At 36.7% G+C, this 22342-nt stretch overlaps 1 protein-coding gene across 2 annotated transcripts in view; it reads left to right on the forward strand.

Annotated features, from left to right (window-relative positions):
- The window catches only part of SOAT1 (sterol O-acyltransferase 1), a 32226-nt gene extending 13488 nt beyond the window's left edge, over positions 1-18738 (forward strand). For both annotated transcript variants that reach the window (XM_016205030.2, XM_087827922.1), the window contains 13 exons: positions 6233-6381; positions 7495-7554; positions 9632-9739; positions 10193-10475; positions 11219-11297; positions 11799-11880; positions 12109-12154; positions 12832-12961; positions 14599-14696; positions 15616-15714; positions 16230-16365; positions 16958-17103; positions 18410-18738. In XM_016205030.2, the coding sequence (XP_016060516.1) occupies positions 6233-6381; positions 7495-7554; positions 9632-9739; positions 10193-10475; positions 11219-11297; positions 11799-11880; positions 12109-12154; positions 12832-12961; positions 14599-14696; positions 15616-15714; positions 16230-16365; positions 16958-17103; positions 18410-18466 (1473 nt within the window). In that variant the 3' untranslated portion in view covers positions 18467-18738. The remainder of the gene's footprint in view (positions 1-6232; positions 6382-7494; positions 7555-9631; positions 9740-10192; positions 10476-11218; positions 11298-11798; positions 11881-12108; positions 12155-12831; positions 12962-14598; positions 14697-15615; positions 15715-16229; positions 16366-16957; positions 17104-18409) is intronic.
- The last annotated feature ends 3604 nt before the right edge of the window (positions 18739-22342 follow it).

Here is a 22342-nt window from a genome sequence, read left to right on the forward strand (position 1 = left end):
GACTAAAAAGGTTATTTGGTTCATCAGATTTAACTGGGTGTTCCTATATTTGTATTTACTAAAACTGGCAACCTACAAAGAACTCTGAAAACTTAGATATATAGTTAGAGGGGCTTATAGTAAGGAAAGCAGGGAAAAAGATTGTCAAGTACTGACTGAAGGGAAGAGGAATGAGAGAGGTGATGACATTAATGGGTTGAAATTAGTCAGTTGAACTGATTGAATCTCTTAAGAGCACTTCTGTGTCTAAATACTTTCACTAAGAAGTTTTAAGTACTTTATTTAAAAAAAAATCTGGTGCTAGTGGGGTTATACAACATTGTGTAACCCTGAGCCATGACCTTGTGAAATCCTTAGAATTGTGTTGTAACAAGACTTACCAGACCTTGGGAACAGTCCAAGGGAGATTCAAATGATTAAGTCCCAAACAACTTATATTGATAGGTAAATTAGCTTTGTTTTAACATTGTATTATTTCAGTTTTTCCTTTTGATTGTGAATAACAGAAACTTACTTTGGCTTGTTTAATAAGTATATTTGATATTTGATATTAATGTATCTCATAGAATCCTGGGAGAAGTAGGACACTCAGGCTTTGGAACAGGAAAGGATTTTAATAGCAAGGGTTCAGATATTCCTGAATTTTTCAGTTAATGAGATTTCCAGTCACTCTCTCTAAGCTCAGAGTTTCAGATTTATGAGAGAGAGAATTGGATTTTGGTGAGAAGGGCAGGACCCATGTAGTACAACCCTGGCCTGAACACTGGGTGCCTATCCTCACCTTTGAGCACAGTTTCCAGAGAAAAGTGAATGTGAGAAGAGAAAAGGAAGTGTTTTTACTATCAATATTTGTAGAACTTTTATTAATGTACACAATATTATAGAGGAAATGTTAGGTATCTTGTGAAAATTGAACAGATGAAAAATTACTTTCTATTTCTACTTAAAAATACATATTGTTGCAACATATCTCATTTGCTTCTTATATAGCATTTCAGGTACTGCTGTGTTTCACATCTATACTTCATGCTATTGCCCAGCCATTAAATGAGGAAACTATAATGAGTAAGACACAGATGGCATGTCTGCAAATGAGGACTTCCCTTCACAGTTTGTCACTTGTTCAAGGAACCTCTTCTAAAAACGTTTTTAGATAGTGCTAGTCTATTTCTTTTTTATTTGATTTTAGAGGAGGAAGGGAGAGAGAGAAACATCAGTGTTTCAGCTGCCCCCATACGCACCCAGATCAGGGATTGAACTTGCAACTTAGGTGTGTGCCCTGACCGGAAATTGAACCTGCAACCTTTTTGGTGTATAGAATGATGCTCCAACCAACTGAGCCACCTGGCCAGGGCCAGAGTATATATTTTTACTGTGTATTTCTTTCTCTGAGCCTACTTTTTATTTTTATTTTTTTATGCCTCTGTGCCTTTGAAAGGGTTATTTTTATCTCTTCATAAATTACCCTGCTCTTTTCTCATTTTAAGATTCATTCCAAAATAACCTCTGCTTGGAACCCTTTTAGAATGCAAGTCTGAACATGTTTATAAACCTTGTGCTTAAAACATTGGTTTCCAGTGCCCTTAGGATATTGATTTAAAAGGTCCTTCATGATCTAGTCCCTAGACCCTGTTTGTCTAGGTTCATGTCCAGTTACTCGTGGTTCGTGCCTTCACTGTGTGTTTCAGCTAGAGGATATTTGCTTCATAGTGGTTTTCCCCATTCTTAGAATCTTAAAGGCTACCTACCTCAGCTGCTTATTTTTAAAAATGGGTTTCTTTGAACTCTAAAATCCAGTGATTCTGTTTCATAGATTACCTACTCATCTGCTTTTCTAGTTTCTAGTTAAGGGCCTGCTATCTTTCTTCAGTTGTCCTTCTGTCCATCTGTCGTTAGGCTGGGACAGTCCATGGGCTGGGTGAAATTAATATTAATAGAGATGAGATTGGGGAGATAAGCAAAGTAGAAAGCCTCTCACCTTTCAGCCTCCTTTTCAGGTTACTGATATTAGACATTACTCAGATTGACTATGATCATGGTTTGATGTTCTAATCGAGGCCAGTTTCATGTTATCAGAGGACTCAGAAGAAGACAGAGTGGAGTGTTTCTTGTACTGTGTTTTTCAATATTCCCTCTTTATTTTCATCAGCATTTGAATATATGAAAGGAGGAGGCTAAGGAAACTTCAAAGTGTCACAGTGGTGTTCTTCCTTGTCTCCCACTAGCAGCAGTTTCTATCAACTTAAATTCCTCAGAGAAGAAAGGCATTAAAAAATGAGCATTAGGCACCTAATGAGTGTAATGCTCTGCATAGGAACGTGGTGGATTTAAGTAGCCACCTTTTAATAGAAATAGCACTAAACGACAGAATTGGCTTAACTGAAGTTTTTATCGTGCATTGTTTTGTTTCTATCATCAGAGGTTAGCTCCAACTGAGTGGGAAGGGTTGGAGCTACAAATATCTATAGAGTGACAACTATGCCAAATACCATGCTGTGCATTTTTGCAGAGTTTTTGTTTTGGGCTTTTAAAAAGTTCACATACCAGTTCAGCAAGTTAGATGTTATTCATCTCAGTTTTGTTCAGGAAAGTGAAATGGCTTGCCTGAGGCCACATGCAGTGGTGGAGGTAGAATTTGAAACCAGGTCTGCCTGGCTGAAAGCTTACATTTCTTTTACTACTTTATAATTAGCACTAAAAACATCTTTTGCCTTAGTATTGTACTAGCTCAAGTATGGATTTATGTGCCACTTACATATAAATTTTACTGCAGGAATAAAAGCTGTGAGTTAATATTAAAAGAGGATCCTTTTTAGCTCAGCATACCCAAGCAGCGTTCTGCACTGTGTGAGGTGTCCGAGGTTGGAGTCAGAGTTGGGGGAGGGAGATTGTGAAAGAAAGTTATAAGGAGACTTAACACCAGTAACCACCTTTTACTTGCCCTCATGCTACTGAGATGTCTGTGGTTTAATTTTTTGCTTTTTATTTGGTTCTCTCACTTAGAACTGTTCTGTGTGGCATTCACTGCACCATTAACAGTGTACGTCATTCTTCATTGATACACGGCTCTGTAAGCGCGGGCGTGTGTAGCTCACTCAGCAGCGCAGGTGCTGAATACTAGAAGCACTCCTCATCCAAATCTCTCTGGTCCCTGAGATGAGATAGCGAGTTGAGATAACAAGGGATACCCTCATTTATGGGATGACTGTAAAAGAAGAAAAGGCAGGAGTTCTAGAGAATGAGGGGACATGAAAGGACTAGGAGGAAGGAGAAAAGAAAAGAGTACAATTGACAAGGATGAGGGTAAGGCGATTGCTGTAGGGTTTCTTACTACATGACTAGAAGTTTCAAGTGCTTTGGAACGTAAGGTAAAGGCTCCTCTCTCGGCAACTAGTAAATAAGGCACAAGACTTTGTGCCATAAGGAGTTGACTACTCCATTCAGCTTGAGTTGGGTGGATTAGGATCTGATTTTAGCAGCTTCTACTGACATTTATAGAACATTCATTATGGTGTTTTTTATGCTTCTGGTCTACTTAACCCAATACTTAAATTGGAAAGGAGACTAGTTCCAAAGCATGAGGAATCGTGCTGAAAGAAATAGCTTGCCTTTCTTTGCCACATCTCAAGATTCCAGGCTTCTTTTTTTACTGTAGAGTAAAATATCAATGGGCTAATTGATATGAGTAAGGGGTATAGTTGAGTAAATTATCAATGGGCTGATTGATATCAGTAAGGGGTAAAGTTGAGTAAAATATCAATGGGCTGATTGATATGAGTAAGGGGTAAAGTGTTAAGACCTTACATGGTTTAGACCCCCTCCTGCCATCCCCCCTTCTTTCCTGACCTTACTTCTTGTTGCTCTTTTGCTTTAGCTATGAAGTCTTGCTTCTTGCTATTTATGAAACATGCCGGGGGTGTTCCTGCTTCAGAGCTTTGAACATTCATGGATCTTTCTTCCTAGTACTTTAAAAAAAATAGTTTATTGATTTTCAGAGAGAAGAGAGAGGGGGCGAGAGAGAGAGAAACATCAGTGTGAGAGCATAACATCCATTTCCTGCCTCCTTTACACCCTCCTACGGGGGATCAAGCCTCTGCAGCCCAGGCATGTGCCCTGACTGGGAATCCAACCAGCAACCTTTTAGTGCACAGGACAATGCCCAACCAACTAAGCCACACTGGCCAGGGCTCTTCCTAGTACTTTTCCACAGATATCCACTAACTTCTGCCCATTTAACTTAGCTTCACATCTTCTCAAATGTTATCTACTCTTTAGGCTTTCTCTGCCGTCTTTATGAAAAATAACACCCCTCCACCACATCCCTCTGCTTTATTTCTTTGCATAACACCATCTGGCATACTACATGTCCTGTAAGTACCAGGTGCACAGGGACTAGATTTTGTTTACTGTTGTATCTCCTGTGCCCAGAACAGTACCCAGTACCCAGCACTTAGTGGAATGAATGAATTCTTTCCCTTCTTTTTTAGTATATTTCTACATGGGACAACATTTTTGTAGCTGGGGAAAAAACCCTTTGTTTGTTAATCAGTCCAATTCTAGAGATTAAGTGAGAAAAGAACCTTTTTTCTTCATGTCGTTTTGGGAGGGGGGTTATTTTGTTTTTGGTTAGGAAAACATACTAATGAAAAATTTCAAAATGAGGATGGATATATAATTGAAATGGAGCAAGCAAAAGGAGCTAAAATAAAGTACTATTAGATAACCTTAATATGAAAAAATAATTTTATAAAAACTTTTTTCTTTCAGGGAACATACTTCTATATTTTGTCCTTAAAACCAGCCTACATCATTTACATATTCTGTTTTGACTTACATTTTTCTGTATCTCTGCTTTTTATCCCATTGTCTTCTGCCACTTTTCATGTAAAATTAAGTCTTATTACTTTTTCAAGGTTTCAGCTCAACTCCAAGCTTAAAAAGACATTGCCAATCATCTCATTCTTGTTTCTTTGTTTGCTAAACTATTATATGTTCTTTGAGTCTTCATTGATGGTTATATTGCTCTGGCCACCCTCTTCTTGTGTTGTATTTCCCATCTCCATCAGCTGTCTTGTGAAAGGCGATATCTTAGTGTATTCTTACTGCTCAGGCCCGAAAAGGCATTTGGGAACTGTGGGAGACAGAGCAATTTGAAAAGCCTTCATATGTAGTTCCCTAAGGTACACTGGAAAGAAAGGACATGGTGAGACTCTTATAACAGAACCTAGAAAAACCTCCTTCAGAGATTTTAGGTTTAGCCTAAATAATTATTAAAAGAAAGAGCATCCCCCCCCCCCCCGTTTCATTAAAGAATTAGTAATACTTTGTTTTCTTTTACGTAGCTAGGTCCTGCCAGTTTAAAAATACTGATATTTATAATTTGAGCATCCAGAGTAGGTGGCCTATTATAATCATACTTTTCAAAAACTGGATGTTAAAAATAGTCTGGGACCGCCCGGTTGGGTGTGACTCAGAGGCTGAGCATCAACCTAGGATCCAGGAGATCATGGTTCGATTTTGGGTCAAGGCACATGCCTGGGTTGTGTGCTTGATCCCCAGTAGGGGGCGTGCAGGCGGCAGCTGATCAATGATAACTCTCTCATCATTGATGTTTCTCTCTCTCTTTCCCTCTCCCTTCCTCTCTCTGAAATCAGTAAAGGTATATTTTTAAAAAAAATAGTCTGGGACCAAAATGTGTAACAATTTTATGTTATGAAAATATGAGTTAGGGTAAGATAAACATAGCTATGGAGTTAGGAATAAATATTATATAAATGTTGGTAATATACAGAAATGACATGATCTAAAATATAAACAGTGGGTACTTGGGTGAAGGGATTGCTTGAGAAGAAAAGGGACTTAAAATTATGTAATACTGATTTTTATTTATTGTTGTTTTCCAGATAAAAATTTGAAGAGGAAAAAATAGACTGTCATTTTTATCATTTGTTATTTTGGTTTTATATATTATCTGTAGTTCATTTAGTAGGTGATTACTTTGATATGCTTAAAACTGTATAAATTTTTTAAAAGACATAAATTATGTTGCTTTTTAGTGGCCATTTCTGAAACTACAGGTCAGCTATAGAAATTATTTTTGTTTTTACTCCTGTGAACTCACTTAAAATGGATTTCTTTAATCCAGCTCTATTTAAGAGAACCCTTTAGAAAAATGCTAGTAACCCATAAGCATGTGTTCTTATTTTTTCCTTTATTTGTTTTAAAATTCTAGGAATTGAAGCCATTTTTTATGAAGGAAGTTGGCACTCACTTTGATGATTTTGTGACCAATTTCATTGAAAGATCAGTATCATTAGAAAGCGGTGGGCATACTCTCACATCCTTTTCTGTTCTTGGAGGAAAGAACAACCATAGAGCTAAGTAAGTATGAGGATTAGATTCTTTTAATGCAGGCATCTACTCTACTGTAGCCAGCTGTCAAAATGTGGACTGCAGTAAAATGCTCAGGTTCAGCCCCTGGCACTACTTTTCATTAGCTGTGTGTTGCTTTGGACATATTATTTAACCACTGGAAGGGTGGGTTCCTCTATCTTAATATGTGGATTATAACAAATGTGTATACTTCATTTAAGACTGTGCTGACACTTGAGTGCTTTTCATTTAAACCAAACTGACTCTGTGTGGTACGTAGTATAACTGTCTGCGTAGTACAGTTTAGGAAACTGAAGCACAGAGCAGTTAAACGTCCAGGATTCCACAGCAGGACTTGAACCCAGAGTCCATGCTCTTCGTCACATCATTATTCTGCCTCTCTGTTGTACTCTCCACAATACTTGTTATAAAGAACAGTGCATTAGTATCTATTTTTCTAATAGGTCAGTCATCCAGAGCATGGAGGGAAGGCTATCAAAGGCCACTGTATGTTAATTTGCCATTCTGTGCTTTCCTTGGTTTTATGCCTTTGTGGTCTCTGTCAGTTTCTCCTGTTCTGGAGGACAGTTTTAACCAAGGAATAGTCAAAGGAAGTGCTGACAGTACTGCCCAAAGCCCAAAAGAAGATGATCATGGTAGATGTTAACAGATGTTAGTAACTGGAAGCAACCTTTAAGATCAGGAGGCTGTTGGGGATTTTCAGAAGTCCTTTGACATTAGTCAGTGCATTTTCAAGAACAGACCAGTAACAGGATGTGAATCGGAGTACGTATGGCTGGGGACCTATCTATGACCTTAAGGATGCTTAGGAGAAGGAAGAGTGGTTGTCTGTGTGATGTCAGGAACTAGCACTTAATTGAGTGTTCCTAACACCTTTTCCTCCCTAACCAGATAGGTGTATACCTGCCTCAAAGCATTGTTCAGAAGGAGTAATGAGCCAACATGCATAAAATCCTAATCATAGTATCTGGATCACAGTGAGATGGCAGTTAGTTAATTTTACCTGCTATAGTTGGTAATATTCTTCCTCTTATTCTTAAGTTTAAATTTCTTATAATACTTGAAGTACTTACATTTTGTTTTAATTTTTGCTCTTCACAGAGATCTGAGAGCACCTCCAGAACATGGAAAGATTTTTGTTGTAAGGCGATCTCTCTTAGAGTGAGTATTTTTAGTGCTTTTGATAATTATTAGTTTGAATTTAAAAAAACACACACTATCCTGATTGTTGAAATCATTGCTTAATCTGTGAATGTTTAATGAGTTTGCTCTGTATTCATATAAATCATTTGTTTTGATACTGCATTTTGTACATTTGCTGTCTCGCTCCTTTCTGATCTCCAGGCTCTCTATCTAGTTTCAGAGGAGGTGTTAGAAATCAGAATGGTTATCTGTCCTTCGATAAACTCCTTGAAGTTGTGCTGCAGAGAACTGGTTACCCAAATATTTATTTATTTATTTATTTATTTATTTATTTATTTATTTATTTATTTATTTATTTATATCTTTATTGATTTCAGAGAGAGGAAGGGAAAGGGAGAGAGAGAGAGACAGAAACAGAAACATCAATGATGAGAGAGTCATTGATCGGCTGCAGCCCGCAACCCAGGCATGTACCCTGACCAGGAATCGAACCCTGATCACCTGAATCCTAGGTCGTCGCTCAACCGCTGAGCGACGCCCGGCTGGGCGATATGTAATTTTTAAATCTCTTTGACTAGGCAGCTTAAACACATGATAGTTTTCTCATATTTACTTATTTTAAAACCCTGATTGTGTGGGTTTTATGAAAAAAAAAAACAAACAAAAAACATCAGGCAATGTAAATTAGTTGTGGTGACATCATTTGTGAACTGAAAATTAAAGGTGCACTTCGAGTATGTAATTAATATTTCTTTTGTAATATTCTCTGAATAAACCTTCCTTCCTCCCTCCCTCCCTCCCTTCCTTCCTTCTTATAATGCTATAATTTAACCTGCATTAGTATAGGTCACCTGAAGTAGTTGGGCTGGTGATTCTTAAGTGATTAATGCTCTTTTCTTTTAAAAATGCATCATACTTATCAGAATTGACTTTCTGTGAGCCAGGTTGATCTGTATTACTTAATTTTGATGAGAAGGCCAAAGTTTTCTGAACATCTAATGTAGAATACCTCTTGAGTATTATGCTATACTATTGTTTGAAGAGATTTATCTTTTAAAATCTTTATCTTGGGAGGAATGCAGGCTTTCCATGCAAAAGGGAAAAGTAAAACTAGTATTTTGAACATTATAATTAAGATATATATTTTTAAATTTATCTTTATTGAAAGTATTATAGATGTCCCCTTTTTACCCATTGACCCCCTGCACCCCTCATATAATTAAGATTTTAATGATAGTATTCTACTATATGAAAAATAAACAAAATTAAAATATACTTTAATTGAAATTTTTTTTAGTCAAGGAAATAAAACACATTCTATGGCTCAGGTGAGTTTTTATTAGGACTTGAGGATCCTTAATCCAGAGATTTAATAGTATTTTAGATTCCTCAAAATGTCTTTTAGGAGATTAGCATACATTTTTCTATAAACAAAGCTAAAACATTTGTTTTAATAAAATATAAAAAAATCCTTATTTTGAAAAAGTCATTTAGAAAGTAGTTGCTGTGTTTTAAAAGTAGCCCAAAAAGATCAAAGAGGATAGAAAGTAAAAGTATTTGTAAGTGGTTACGTTTATAGACTTGGAGGGTGGTAGTTGACTATTAGCATTATAGAAATGCAATCTTAACATCTTGGAAAATAGGTAGTACTTGATATATGTATATGTGTGTGTGTATGTGTGTATGTATAGATTAAGAGTAGGGAGTGGTATGTAAGAATAGGATTTTTTTAAAAAGGTTTTTAGCATTTGAAATTGTTTTTCTGTTCTCTGTTTTCCTACATTAGAAAACAGTCGCTTCTGCTAGGTTTTCAAGAATGCACACCATTTGTTTTAAATGTTTGATATCCATGCTGTTTTCTAGGAAGCAGTATCGTTTTATAGGAAAAAGCCTTGCCCTGAGCTCTTCCGTTAAGATTTGCCTTGGTTGTGTCATTTACTGTTTCTACTTCAGGTTTAATATTCTGTGATTACTGTTCGAGGTGTCTTTAGAGGGTGGATTAAGTATCTTCTGGACTGCTTTAAAGCCTTTAATATATAGTGTTTTAAAATCAAATGCAGATTACTCATTTTACCCCTTCGAACTGCATTTACAGCGAGCTTTTTGAGGTGGACCACATCAGAACGATATATCACATGTTCATCGCCCTCCTGATCCTGTTCGTGCTCAGCACGCTGGTGGTAGATTACATCGACGAGGGGAGGTGAGAAGGGAAGGGCAGTGGCTGGTTGGCTCACGGGGTGGTGCTGGGAGTTGTCGCTATATTTACATTTTGATAGAGGGTGATTGGGTTAAATTTACTTCAGAAAATCCCAAAGCAGCTGATTTGAGGTTGAGATTCCTCTCTTAAAAGTACAACTAAGAAGGAGATTAGAAGTTTCATTACTTTTATTTTTTAAAATGGTCTATTTGAGTAGACTATAATTGGTAGTTTCTAGGTAATTTTCCTAAATGGGAGAATTTTCTATATATGATTTTTCTAGTGTGTGCATTTCAGGTTGGTACTAAAAATAAGTAACTTATTGGAATTTAACATTTGAAAAACATGATATTCCTAAAGTTGAGAGTTGGGGCCTGAAAGTTTTGAATTCTGTGAGTGAATGCATATTTTGAAAAATGTGCTTTTGTATCTTTTCTCCCGGTTTTTTCCCCACAGGCTGGTGCTTGAGTTCAACCTCATATATTATGCTTTTGGCCAATTACCTGTTGTTATATGGACATGGTGTGCCATGTTCTTGAGTACACTTTCAATTCCCTATTTTCTCTTTCAACATTGGGCGAGAGGCTACAGCAAGAGTTCTCATCCAGTGATCCACTCTATTTCCTATGGCTTGCTTTTGATGGTCTTCCAGATTGGAGTTCTAGGTTTTGGACCAACATATGCTGTATTAGCATATACCCTGCCACCAGCTTCCCGGAGCATTATTATATTTGAACAGGTAAGGTTTTGAGTGTTGCCCAAAGCAATGCTATGCTTAGTTAAAATAATAATTAGAACAATAATAATATTGTCATTATTATAAGAATATAATACTGATTTTCTGTTATTTTTAGTTGTTTTAGTTGGATACGTTTTTATAACTGGTTCTTTATGCTGTTATCTAAAATTAAAGTGTTAAACTAGGTCATCTCATCTCATAAAATTTCTTCCAGCTTCAGCATTCTCTGATTCTTAATAATTGAAATAAATAATGTTGGACTGTTCTGGATGAGTTCAAATTTGTTCTTGAACACTTTTTGTAGTTGTCATCTATACTGTAAAATGTTTTTGTAATGAAAACCCCCACTATTGAACCGTCATATTCATTGTTTTGTCATATAACTGTTCCCATCTAAAGAATGGATTTATTTTGTTCATCCACCCTTCAGATTTTCTTAACGTTGGCTGTCCATAATGCTCTGTTTGACTAGTGAAAAGGACCATGTCAGGAACCTTTCTTTGTATAGGCTTTTAATTTCTTAATTTGTAATATACCTGTGATGGTGCTGTTGGATGCAAAATAATATGTCCTTCTTCAGAGGTTATTTTTCATTTGTTCTGTAACAGTAAACTTCAGTTGGTATATGCAAAATTAAAACTTTCTTTACATGACTGCAATCTAGTGTTGTTCTGGGGTTGCTTATATGAGACAAGACAATGGTAGAAAATTCATCTTTTTCTCCCTCTCCCCTCCGTTTTTAGATTCGTATGATAATGAAGGTCCATTCATTTGCCAGAGAGAATGTGCCTCGGGTACTAAACTCAGCTAAGGAGAAGTCAAGTATGTAATGCTGTTATGTCTAAGGATTATTCATAGGGTATTTCAGCCTTCGGTGTTTACTGGGATGCATATTCTTTCCTGCAGGTATTGTGATTGTGTTTGATTTTAAATATGAGGCTCCACGTTGATTTGGAAGACTATCTCACTATTTCCTGATTGTCTCCATTTTGCTTTGGTACCTACAGTTTAAAAACATTGATCATTAGACTCTTGTAACTTTGTGTAATTTTTATGGAATGTTATACTCATTACACCCATGTGTGCTTTTTACTCTTTGAGTTGCTGCTCAAAACTCTAGAAGTTATCTCGAAGTCACAGGAATAACTTAGTGTAGAGGGGTTGGTGTATTAATATCAGAATAAGAAGTCGTCATTTGGGAGGTCAGAAAAAACAACATAAGCTAAGGAGAGGTCATTTTATTCTTCCCTGTCCTGTGCTTCCTTGCTTTCCCTTTGTAGTTCTGATGAGAGCTCCTGACCTAGCCCAATTTTCCTATTCCAGGCACTGTCCCAGTACCGACAGTCGGTCAGTACCTGTACTTCTTGTTCGCGCCTACGCTCATCTACCGGGACAACTATCCCAGGTAATGGCACTGTGAAGTACAAACATGGTGTGCACCATGAGTGAGGTGGGACGGGTGACAGGTGCCAATTCACGTAGGGCTACAGGGAATGTAGAATGAGTTTTCATTTCTGTTTTCTCACTGGCTTGGGTTGCCCCAAATGGTGATTCTAGCAGTCTGATATGATCACAGTAATTCTTGACAGAATGTACTTTATTTAGCAAATGTATTTTGTTCCTTCCTTTTTAGGACTCCTACTGTAAGGTGGGGCTATGTTGCTAAGCAGTTTGCACAGGTAAGTTTTTTTTCACTGTCTAAGGATTGGTGATTGGTGGGAGATGGGGATTTGAATTTATTGTAATAATTTAATCTATTTAAAGTGTTGATAAATTCATGTCTATTGGGAACGTTAGAATTCTTTCTGAAGTTTTGAAGTTATTCTCAGTACAGTGAACAGTGTTTGTTTTGCTAGCATCAACAGTAATTTTCTTCATTAAAATAATTTATTTTAATTAAAGTAATTCCATTTGGTTACTTCAGTCAGTGTTGACATTAATTTCCCCCTCCCCTCCTGTTTTTATATTTTTGGATATGTATGTGGGCCTGACCCCCTACACTCCTCCCTAACCCCTTATCAGAATCAAATACCAGAAGATACCATTTTAAATTCTTGTTTCAATCAAATACCCATTTATGAAATAAATTCTTTTGTTATGGGTTCATGTAGCAGGAAAAGCAGGTTCCAAGAGTCTGATCTTTAACAAATGCCATTTGGTAAAGGGTTGGGAAAAGGTATGGTAGAAACTAGGCCCGAGTAATACCTGGAGGGTACAGTTTGGCAATCTTATATGCTAGTGTTAAATGGAATATATATGTAAACATTAGAGGTGACATATGTATCTTTTGAAGGAAAATCGCCATCTTTCCTCATCAAGCCATCATTCTTATGACTGTATCTTTGCTGTGTTCCAGGTGTTTGGTTGCTTATTTTATATGTACTACATCTTTGAGAGACTCTGTGTCCCCTTGTTTCGGAATATCAAGCAAGAGCCCTTCAGTGCTCGGGTTCTGGTCCTGTGTGTATTTAATTCCATCTTGCCAGGTAACACGGGTACTGGGTAATTTGGCCACTTATAAAGTTGCAAGGAAAATAGAAAGCTATTGCATCTTTGATTTACCTGCTTTTCACTGTAAACTCATCTACATATCTATACCCATCTTGACCCTTTCCATCTCTCTCATAAATAAAGTATATTTCAGTCTCAGGCCAATTTTTCCATTGGTCTTTGGACTTTTTCTCAAGTTTTGCTTTCCCTGACTGGATAATGCATGTTTATGCTTTATTCCCCCATAATCTTGCTCCTAATCCAAGCAGGCCACTGAAATAGCCTTTATTAAAATCACTAGTAATTTCCTGATTCTAAACCCAGTATCGCTTTAGCCTTTACTCCATGAAGCATTGGCTGTTGACCATGTTTTGAAGCCTCGCTTGCCATTTTCTCTTATTCTCCTGTCTTTCCAGCCATACCGCAATCTTCTAACTTGCTTCATTCCACTTATTTTTTTCTGGAGATATGTGAATACCTACTATATTTCAGGTGCTGACGACATAGCAGTGAACAGACATACTCTTTACTCTCTGGAAGCTTGCAGTCTAATTATATACAGTTTTCTTTACTTTTTTCCTTTTCTGTACCCATTAAATGTTGGTAACATTTTCCATGATCACCTCTCTCTTTCTTCTCTCTCTCCCAGACTTCTAATAACCCTTCCTGATTGCTCTCCAAGATTTATTTTAGTAGACTCTTATCTGTCCCTCTAGTAGGATATGTGTGCCTTCCTCACTAGGCTGCAAATTTCTTGAGATCAAGGATTGTGCCTTATAGCCACTCAGCCAGTCATAGTCTCTCCCAAAGTGTCTAACCCATAGCAGATGCTCTCTAAATATTTTTGAGTAAATGAATACTTACGTTATAGTGTAACATATACTACATAAGGAGGGTAAACAAAGTGCTGATGAACTTTGTATCATATTGGAGATAACATTTAACATTGGATATTGAAAATAGGTAGATGCTTGCCTGTCAGAGAAGTGATGGGAAGGTTCTTTCAGATAGTGGGATGGGTGCAAAAGCATAGACTTACTTTAGAATGGCTGGAGTCCAGTTATGTACGATGTTTGCAACCCTGGGAGTGGAGTTGGAGATAAGTTAACCTTATCACTGTTGATATTCAGGGCTGGAAAATTCTTTGTTTGCCTACGCTGTCTTGTGCATTGTAGGATATTTAACAACATTCTGTCCTCTATCAACTAGATACCAATAGCACAACCCCCATCCCTTGAGGTGTGACACCAAAAATGGCTTCAGAATTGTCAAATGTCCCTGTTGGGTGGGAGTTGGGGAGATCTCCCCCAGTTTTAAACAACTGGTTTAGAGGAATGCATAAGGACCAGATTTTAAAGGGCCTTCGGTATCAAGTTAAGCCATACATCTAGGCATTTCTGTTAAAATAGAAATGAGTCATTTGTCATCTGTAAAATTCATTTGGAAGGAAGTTACTGCTTTATAAAATTAAAATAATTAACTTTCAGAAGAACACTATCACCTCTGGAATGAGTAAGCTGGAATAATAATTTTTATTTTACAAAGTAATTCTAGCTAAGCAGGTGATGACATAATTAGCTGCTTGGTATGTGAACTATTTGTTAAGTCTCAATATTGTTAATTTTATTTTTAGGTGTGCTGGGGCTGTTCCTTACCTTTTTTGCCATTTTGCACTGTTGGCTCAATGCCTTTGCTGAGATGTTACGCTTTGGTGACAGAATGTTTTATAAGGTAATATATATTTGGACTCATTTTTCTTTTCACATTATGTCCTCGTTGTCAGGTATTTGAGCATTGTTGGCTACTAGCTTTTTAACATGAACATTGTGAAATAATTTTTTAAAAAAATTCATTTGAAATTGTCTCTGGTTCTGTAGGAGTAATTTCAGCAAATTATTCCATTTAAGGTTGTTGAAGGAAGGAAATAACTTTCTCCTTTTATTTTTGAAAGGCATTAATTCTGCCTGAAATATTATTCTATACTTCCAAAGTTGGAATTAAGCTCTAGACTAGAGCCAGGGTCCAGAGTTTAGTTTGCTTGTGGTTTTGGCACCTCTCCAAGCCTGCCACTCTTTCTCAAAGAAATAAATGAGTGCAGGTTGTGAATTTTAGTTGTCTGATTCCCTTAGTCTGATCTTGAAGTAGGGAGCAAGATAAAGGTATAGGAACACCAGGTTTTGGAGGTAGCCACCATCTCACTCCTTGTACAACTTAAGTTTTTTATTTGATACAACAAACAGCTCTTTAGCGTTAACGTGCTACGTAACCCTATGTGACCTTAGAATTCTCTCATTGTGTTTTAGCAAGGCAATGGGGACTTACAGATTGCTGTTTAGAGGAACACTAGATTGATTGTATATGTTCTGTTTCTTCCACCATAACTTGTTTCATAATGAGACAAAGTGAAACTAGGGAATTAATCATATATAGAACTAGAGTTAATGTCCTCTTGAACATGAATAACCAAAATGCCTTTTAAGATTTTTCTGACATCAGTGTATGGACTAGCAATTTATCATAACACACTCTGGGTATTATGTGTGTATGTTCTTTGGGAATATTTAGGGGTTTTTTGCTTTGGCTTTGTGTGTTTGTGTATGTGTGTGTGTGGTGTCTGTGTAGTTTTATTGCTTTGGGTTTTTTTCCTCAGGATTGGTGGAACTCCACATCCTACTCCAACTATTATAGGACCTGGAATGTGGTGGTCCATGACTGGCTATATTACTATGCTTACAAGGACTTTCTCTGGGTAAGCAGCAAGATTTAGTTGATGTTGTTCAAGAAATGGAGATCCTTTTCCAGAAAGTATTAATATTGTGCAGCTGGAAGAAATTATACTTAGTTGTCTTTAATTCTCTTGCGAGCCATTTATGTCTAAGAAACCTCCTGCTTTGACTAGTACTGCTTAGAGGCCAGTATGGATAGTTACTGGGTCTAGTACCATGTTTTCACTGCGGATTTTATTCTACGTAATTACAAAGTAAGAATGCACACAAGCATTCGAAGAAGTTGAAATGATTCGCCATTTATGGATCATTTCTTTTGAATCTCACTGATAACAAGTAATCTCCCTCTAGCCTTTTTTGGGGGAGGGGAGTTCTGTTCAAAGTGGAGAAACACCTGTGTTTGGATTTATATCTCACCTATTGGTCATATGGGTCTTTGAGACATTGTTCAGAGCAGAGTGTATTTAGACTGATGAGTTGTAATCTTGAATCTCATGGTTGATTAAAAACTGCTTTCTGACGTTTCCCTTTACCCTAGTTTTTCACCAAGAGATTCAGGTCTGCTGCCATGTTGGCCGTTTTTGCAGTGTCTGCGGTCGTGCACGAGTACGCCTTGGCTGTTTGCTTGAGCTTTTTCTACCCAGTGCTCTTCGTGCTCTTCATGTTCTTTGGAAGTAAGTATCTTGGCATGCCACAGGACTGAAGATGATGCCAAAAGAGAAATTTAGAAATTAAAGTATAAAATCAATGTAGGAAACTAGATAATAAGCAGTAATACCATCTCAAGGCAGAATTTGCTCATCAGAGAGTAAGAACATTGATTTTGAGTAATTATACACAACTCTCTTTCAGGATGTTTATACTTTGAAGCAGAGAAATGAACCAAATAACCTCTTGAAGACTATCAGTCACACTGATTTTGTAGGTCACGAAAATAAAAAACAGCATCCCATTCTTTAACTCTGTCATTGTTCATCCGCTGAAAAAGCTGACCCTTTTTTGGGTGGGGGAAAGGGATAAGTTAGAATATGAATGATTCCATGAAATATATTTTCACCTATTCTGAATACTACCTGATTTCTAGTTAATCACAGACTAATAAACTTCAACACTGAAGCTTCATTTTTATTTATAGGAACAGTAGCCAGAATAAAACTCACACACACAGTTGATGCTCATTGTGATGATGAGATGATTACGGCAGATACCTGAGGCTGCTTATAGATTGTTTTGATATGTATACCTTTGTTCTCTTCCTGACTTTAGTGGCTTTCAACTTCATTGTCAATGATAGCCGGAAAAGGCCAATTTGGAATGTCCTGATGTGGGCGTCCCTTTTTGCGGGCCAGGGAGTCCTCCTGTGCTTTTATTCTCAAGAGTGGTATGCACGTCAGCACTGTCCTCTGAAAAATGTGAGTCATCAGTCAGGCTGCAGTGAAAAAGTGACATGTTTGTCCCCAATTGTGAGGGTTGGAAGGCAATATTAAGGGGAAGGAGAGTAGTGGAGATGATGATGAATTAATGTTAAGGGGAGAGAAACATTATCTGATCTTACTGCACTATCCTTGAAATTTTTCTTTGCTTTTCTTCACTTTGAACTCTGCTGTGTTCCCTTTTTTTTAAAAAATTTCCTTCCCTTTTACTGCTTTTTCTTTATATCCTTCTAATTTTCTTCCTGTGTCCTAAAAACGTAGGATATGTGTATTTTCCCCTCCACATACACCTAAACATATATGTATGTATTATTTATTTTTAATACTCACCCAAGGATATTTTTTCCATTGTTGTTTTTGTTTTGTTTTTTTAGAGTGGAGGGGAGGGAGGAAGGAGTTGGGGGGGAGAGACATGGATGTGAGAGAGATGCATTGATTGGTTGTCTCCCACATATGCCCCAACCAGTGCTGGGGATCCAGCCTGCACCTGAGGTATGTTCCCTGACCAGGAATCGAACCTGCCACCCTTTGGGTCCACAGGGCAACGCTGTAACCACTGATCCAAGCTGGCTAAGGCCATATATGTATTTTTTTACCCCTTCCTTTCCAAAGTATTAACTCTTTGTAAAAATGTCCAGCTACAATCATATGCCTAGGATCCCACTTCCCTTGATTCTTTTGTGTGTTTTTCCCCCTCATGATTATGTAAGAGTCTCATTCTTAGAGCTTTAGCTTTTAGTAGCTGTATGTGGATAACTCCCACATATTTCGGAGGGTGATGTCTTTATATACCTGTCTGGGTATTTCTCACAGACACCTATAACTGAAGGTGCCCACAATCAAATGAATCAGTTTCTCTGCCAAAGCTTCCACTGTCTACACTGCTTTTGTTAGGCTGCCCTAGTGTGCCCTCCGTATTTCCTGTTAATCCTCTGTGTGCATTTCAACGAACTGCTCTGGACTACTCAGAGTAGGGGTGTGCTAAAATAAAATGCCAGATACGTAAAGAGGTGGTACCTATTTGAAATTTGGATAGAAGTGCAGTTGTGTAGGGCTTGCTGAACTTTAAAAACTTCATGGAAAGCCTCTAAATCAAATAAATGTATGCTATAGATAAAAATAAGGAACATCTTTTGAATTATTGAGCTGCTTATAACTTAAAGGTTACTGAAATGCTGGGAGGGATTTTAGAGTTGTGAGTATATAACATCAATGCCCCTATCTCCCCCCACAACTCATGCATATAGTGCCCAGAAGTAAGCTACATTTCTTTTTTTCCTCGAAGCCCACATTTCTGGATTATATCCGGCCACGTTCCTGGACTTGCCGTTACGTGTTTTAGAAGCTTGGACTTTGTTTCCTTCCTTGACACTGAAGACTGGGTATCTGGCCTGATTTGGGTCCAGCATCTCTTTCCAGCTGTTACTGATGAAGTTATCTGTGTTATTTGGACCACTCCAGGCTTGACAGATGACTCACTTCATCTAGGTCATCTGAAGCTGAGCTGTTGGAAGTTTACTGGAATTATGTACACTTAAGCAGTACTTTTTTTGTTTTGTTTTGCAGAGAAGGGAGACTTAATAGCTAACGCAATGACAAATCTTTTCTGGGTCATATTTAGTTTAAGCCTCAGAAATTATATGTTTTGTTTCTTGACTGTCTAATTAGAAACTAAACATCATGTTTTCTTAGCCTCTGAATTAGCCAAAACATTTATGAAGAAATCATTTAAATACCTCTGGCTTAGAAATTTTTTTCATGCACACTGTTGGAATGTATGCTAATTAACTGTGCAATTGGGAAAGAAGAAAATAGGGAATGTTTTGCTATTTCTAGTAAAGAGAAAAGATCTACTTTCCAAAGATAATCTTACTGTATATCTTAATTTGTGGGGGGTTTTCTCAGCCTGTATTTTTTTGAAAAAAGTTTGATTCTGCCCAAGTTTTATCTTGTTTTCACTATACAGTGTAGATCATGGTTTCTATGAAGGAAAATTATATCTTTCACCTTGAATTCTTGAGTTTGCATTCATAATATTATATATTGAGAAGAACAGAAGTAGGAAGGAAAAGAGGAAGAAGGCACAGGACAAAGAAAAATATTTCCTCGTAACTTTCAAAGTAATTTTTTTTAAAACTTGCAGAATCAGTCACATGTTTAAATTATTTTATCACGGAACTTGTGTGGAAAATAATTTTAAAAACCTTTAAGGTCATAACTTCTTTTAAGTTATTTAGAAGTATCCTTTCGTTCAGTTATTTTGTTGTCTAATAAATACTGACTTGAATTATTTTGCAGACCAGTAAGTCTGTAACAGAAGTATTAGTCACCTCCATTAATATTAAAATGATTATTAAAGATCCAGAAGCTGGCTTCTGTATTTGCTTAATTATACTTTTAATGGTAGTTACTTTTGGTGAAACAAATTACTGTGATCAATTTCAAGAAAATGTACTGTATTATGTAATGTTCCCATGTTATAAGGTGCCTATTGCTAATACAGTGTGGTGTGAAGGAATTATTTTGTTTGTGTGAGGTGTGATTATGTTTGTAAAAATTGAACATTGGAAGGAATATCAGAGACCATGTATGTAGTTCAACTTTCCGCCCAAAGAAGTAAGACATGAATTACTCAGAAGGTTATTGTTATTTTATTTGGAGCAGCCAACTCGAGAGTCCTTTTGGTATTCTAACAGGCTGACAACTATCCAAAAAGTTTTGGGAAATCTTTTCCAAATGGTTTTAAAGACAGTTTGAGTCTCACAAGAAGGTAAGTAGAGTTTCTTAATAGTCACAACTTAATTTGTACAAGCACCCAGTTTAATCATCTATTTTATTCCCCATGCCTTTGATCCAGATGAATTTAGGCAGTTTTTAAACATTAAATCCAACTTCAGCAGACGAAAGTGCGCCTCAAAGAAGGTTATATTCAAAAAGGTTCCACATGTTCCTACGTGATAATTATCTGCACAGTAGTAGTGTGATTGTAATGGAACTGTAACCTCCAAACAGGACTACTTTAATACAGCTTCTGATTTCTGGTGTTTTTATTAAAAATTAAAATGAGCCAACCACTTAAATTTATAACTACATTTTAAATATAATGAGGGAGCTGAGAAAACAGGGTTGGTGTAAGACTTGGATATGAAGAAGCCAATCTATTGATGTGAGAGAATGGAATTCCTAGGTCTGTATTTCTTTCTGTTCAGTACTGTAAACATTCACTCATTGAGAGGACTTTGTTGCTCTGGACTGGTTCTGAATACTGTATTTGTTGGACTGATCAAGGCTATTTAAAAACAAACAAAACCTCTCATCTTCCTTTTGTTTATTAGTGATTTCTTTCCTGCCCAAGAGTTTTGTGTGACAATAAATAATTAGTGTATAATTGTAGACTCTTTAGAATAAGACCGTCCTGAGAAATTTTCAGAAACACTCAAAGGAATAGCCACTTTCTGTGAAAGAAACTAGTTTGATATAGCCATGGTCTTATTGCTAGCTGCTTCTAGCAAAAGTCTTTAAACAAATAAATTAAAACAAAAACTTCTTACTAACGTGTTTCAGGAAGATTTCTTGATATATTTTTTTTTTCCTCTTGCTAAAATTATTTTCAGTTACTGGATGGTACTTTTTTTCTTTGAAAAGTAATGAGTTTAAAATTTCTTCCTATAAGAAATATTAATGATAGTAACTATTATTTTGGATGTGTTATCCAAGAGAACTACTAAGATCTCTAACTTTGCCATAAATTTGTTAAATGATTTTGTTCTCAATCCTGAATAGTGAAGGAAAATGGAGCTTTTTGGGTTTTGGTGGATTAATCTACTGCAGTTGCCTCATGTTAGAATTTAATTAGGAAGTCGAGACTGTTTTTGACCTATCGGTAACTACATTTGGAAGCAAATGGAGAGGGGAAATATTTTTTTCCTTTTTTAATAATTGCAAGGTAAAAGTGGATAAATGACATTGACAGATTAAAGTACAGCGTGTAAATGTTATATATTTACAAACAATTCATTTACTATAGGCAGTTTTCATTGTAATGTCAAAATTACACTTGCCTGGAAAATTGAATCCTGAAATCTTGTAGAAAACATAACAGAACATTTTGTGCTTAAAAGCTGGTCATGTGATATAATCTACGAATTGTTGAAGTCTTTTATGCAAAAAAGATGATCTTTGTTTTGTGTGATCATAAGTAATTTTGAGTAAAGTTCATTGTTTTGTGTGGGGAAAAGTAATGAAGGTAAACTCATATAGCTGTAGTAACCAGGTGGCCTAAACCATTAAAAGAATAAATTGTTACACTTCAGCCCAGCATGTAAAACAGATAAAATATGGCTGCTTCTGGTTGAGAGAGAGATGGGGGTGCTGGAGCCCTTTGTGTTTGTACACCCATTTTTCTCCTACCCCCAGTTTAAAAACCAGTGGTGCAGGGAGAAAAGAGCACACGCAGATTTTTGATTAGGATAGCCCCATACTTACTAGCAGTGTGCCCTTGGGCAAAGTTGCTTAATTTATCAGGGCCACCGTTTTCCTCATCTGTAAAATGGGGTAATAACTACCTCATAGAGTTGTTGCAAAGCTCTGACCCTGGCAGAAATTGGGCCTCATTATTTTCTTACCATCCATAAATTCTAAACCTACACCCTTATGATCTCATTGGAATCCTTTAAAAATGTGAATGCTTCAAGCGCTGCAAACTTCCAAAAATAGGTGCTTTTCTTTGTAGACTCTCTGGATGACGTGAATTGGTGTTGCACCTTGACTGATGTAATATGCTCTTCATAATGGAATTGACAAGAATTGAACGAGATTGTTAAAGGCACTCACTGATGTTTCCACCTCTCCAGATGACTTTCACATTTATCTGTTTAGCATTACCTTAGGGTGACAAGCTTCTATAAAGAAATACATTTCTGCTTTTACCCAGGTATTTAAGTCAGGTGTTTAGAACCAATGTGTATACTTTTAACGTAAGTTTTAGAATTTATGGAGAGGAAGGAAACTAATGAGGCCTGATATGTGCCATTGTAAAGAATGCTTATAGTCTAGGAAGGCAGAAGAAACTTCTTAATGAAAGATAGTTGATACTTAAGTGACTTGCTTACCAATCTTGTGCAAAATTTCATGTCACTTATGTAGCTTATATAATACAGTTTACGTGTATGTATGGTATGGTAGATATATATGTACTATCAAAGAACTGTCTTGGACG

The sequence above is a fragment of the Miniopterus natalensis genome, chromosome 19, assembly GCF_054644295.1.
Source record: "Miniopterus natalensis isolate mMinNat1 chromosome 19, mMinNat1.hap1, whole genome shotgun sequence".
Classification (NCBI taxonomy): Eukaryota; Metazoa; Chordata; class Mammalia; order Chiroptera; family Miniopteridae; genus Miniopterus; species Miniopterus natalensis.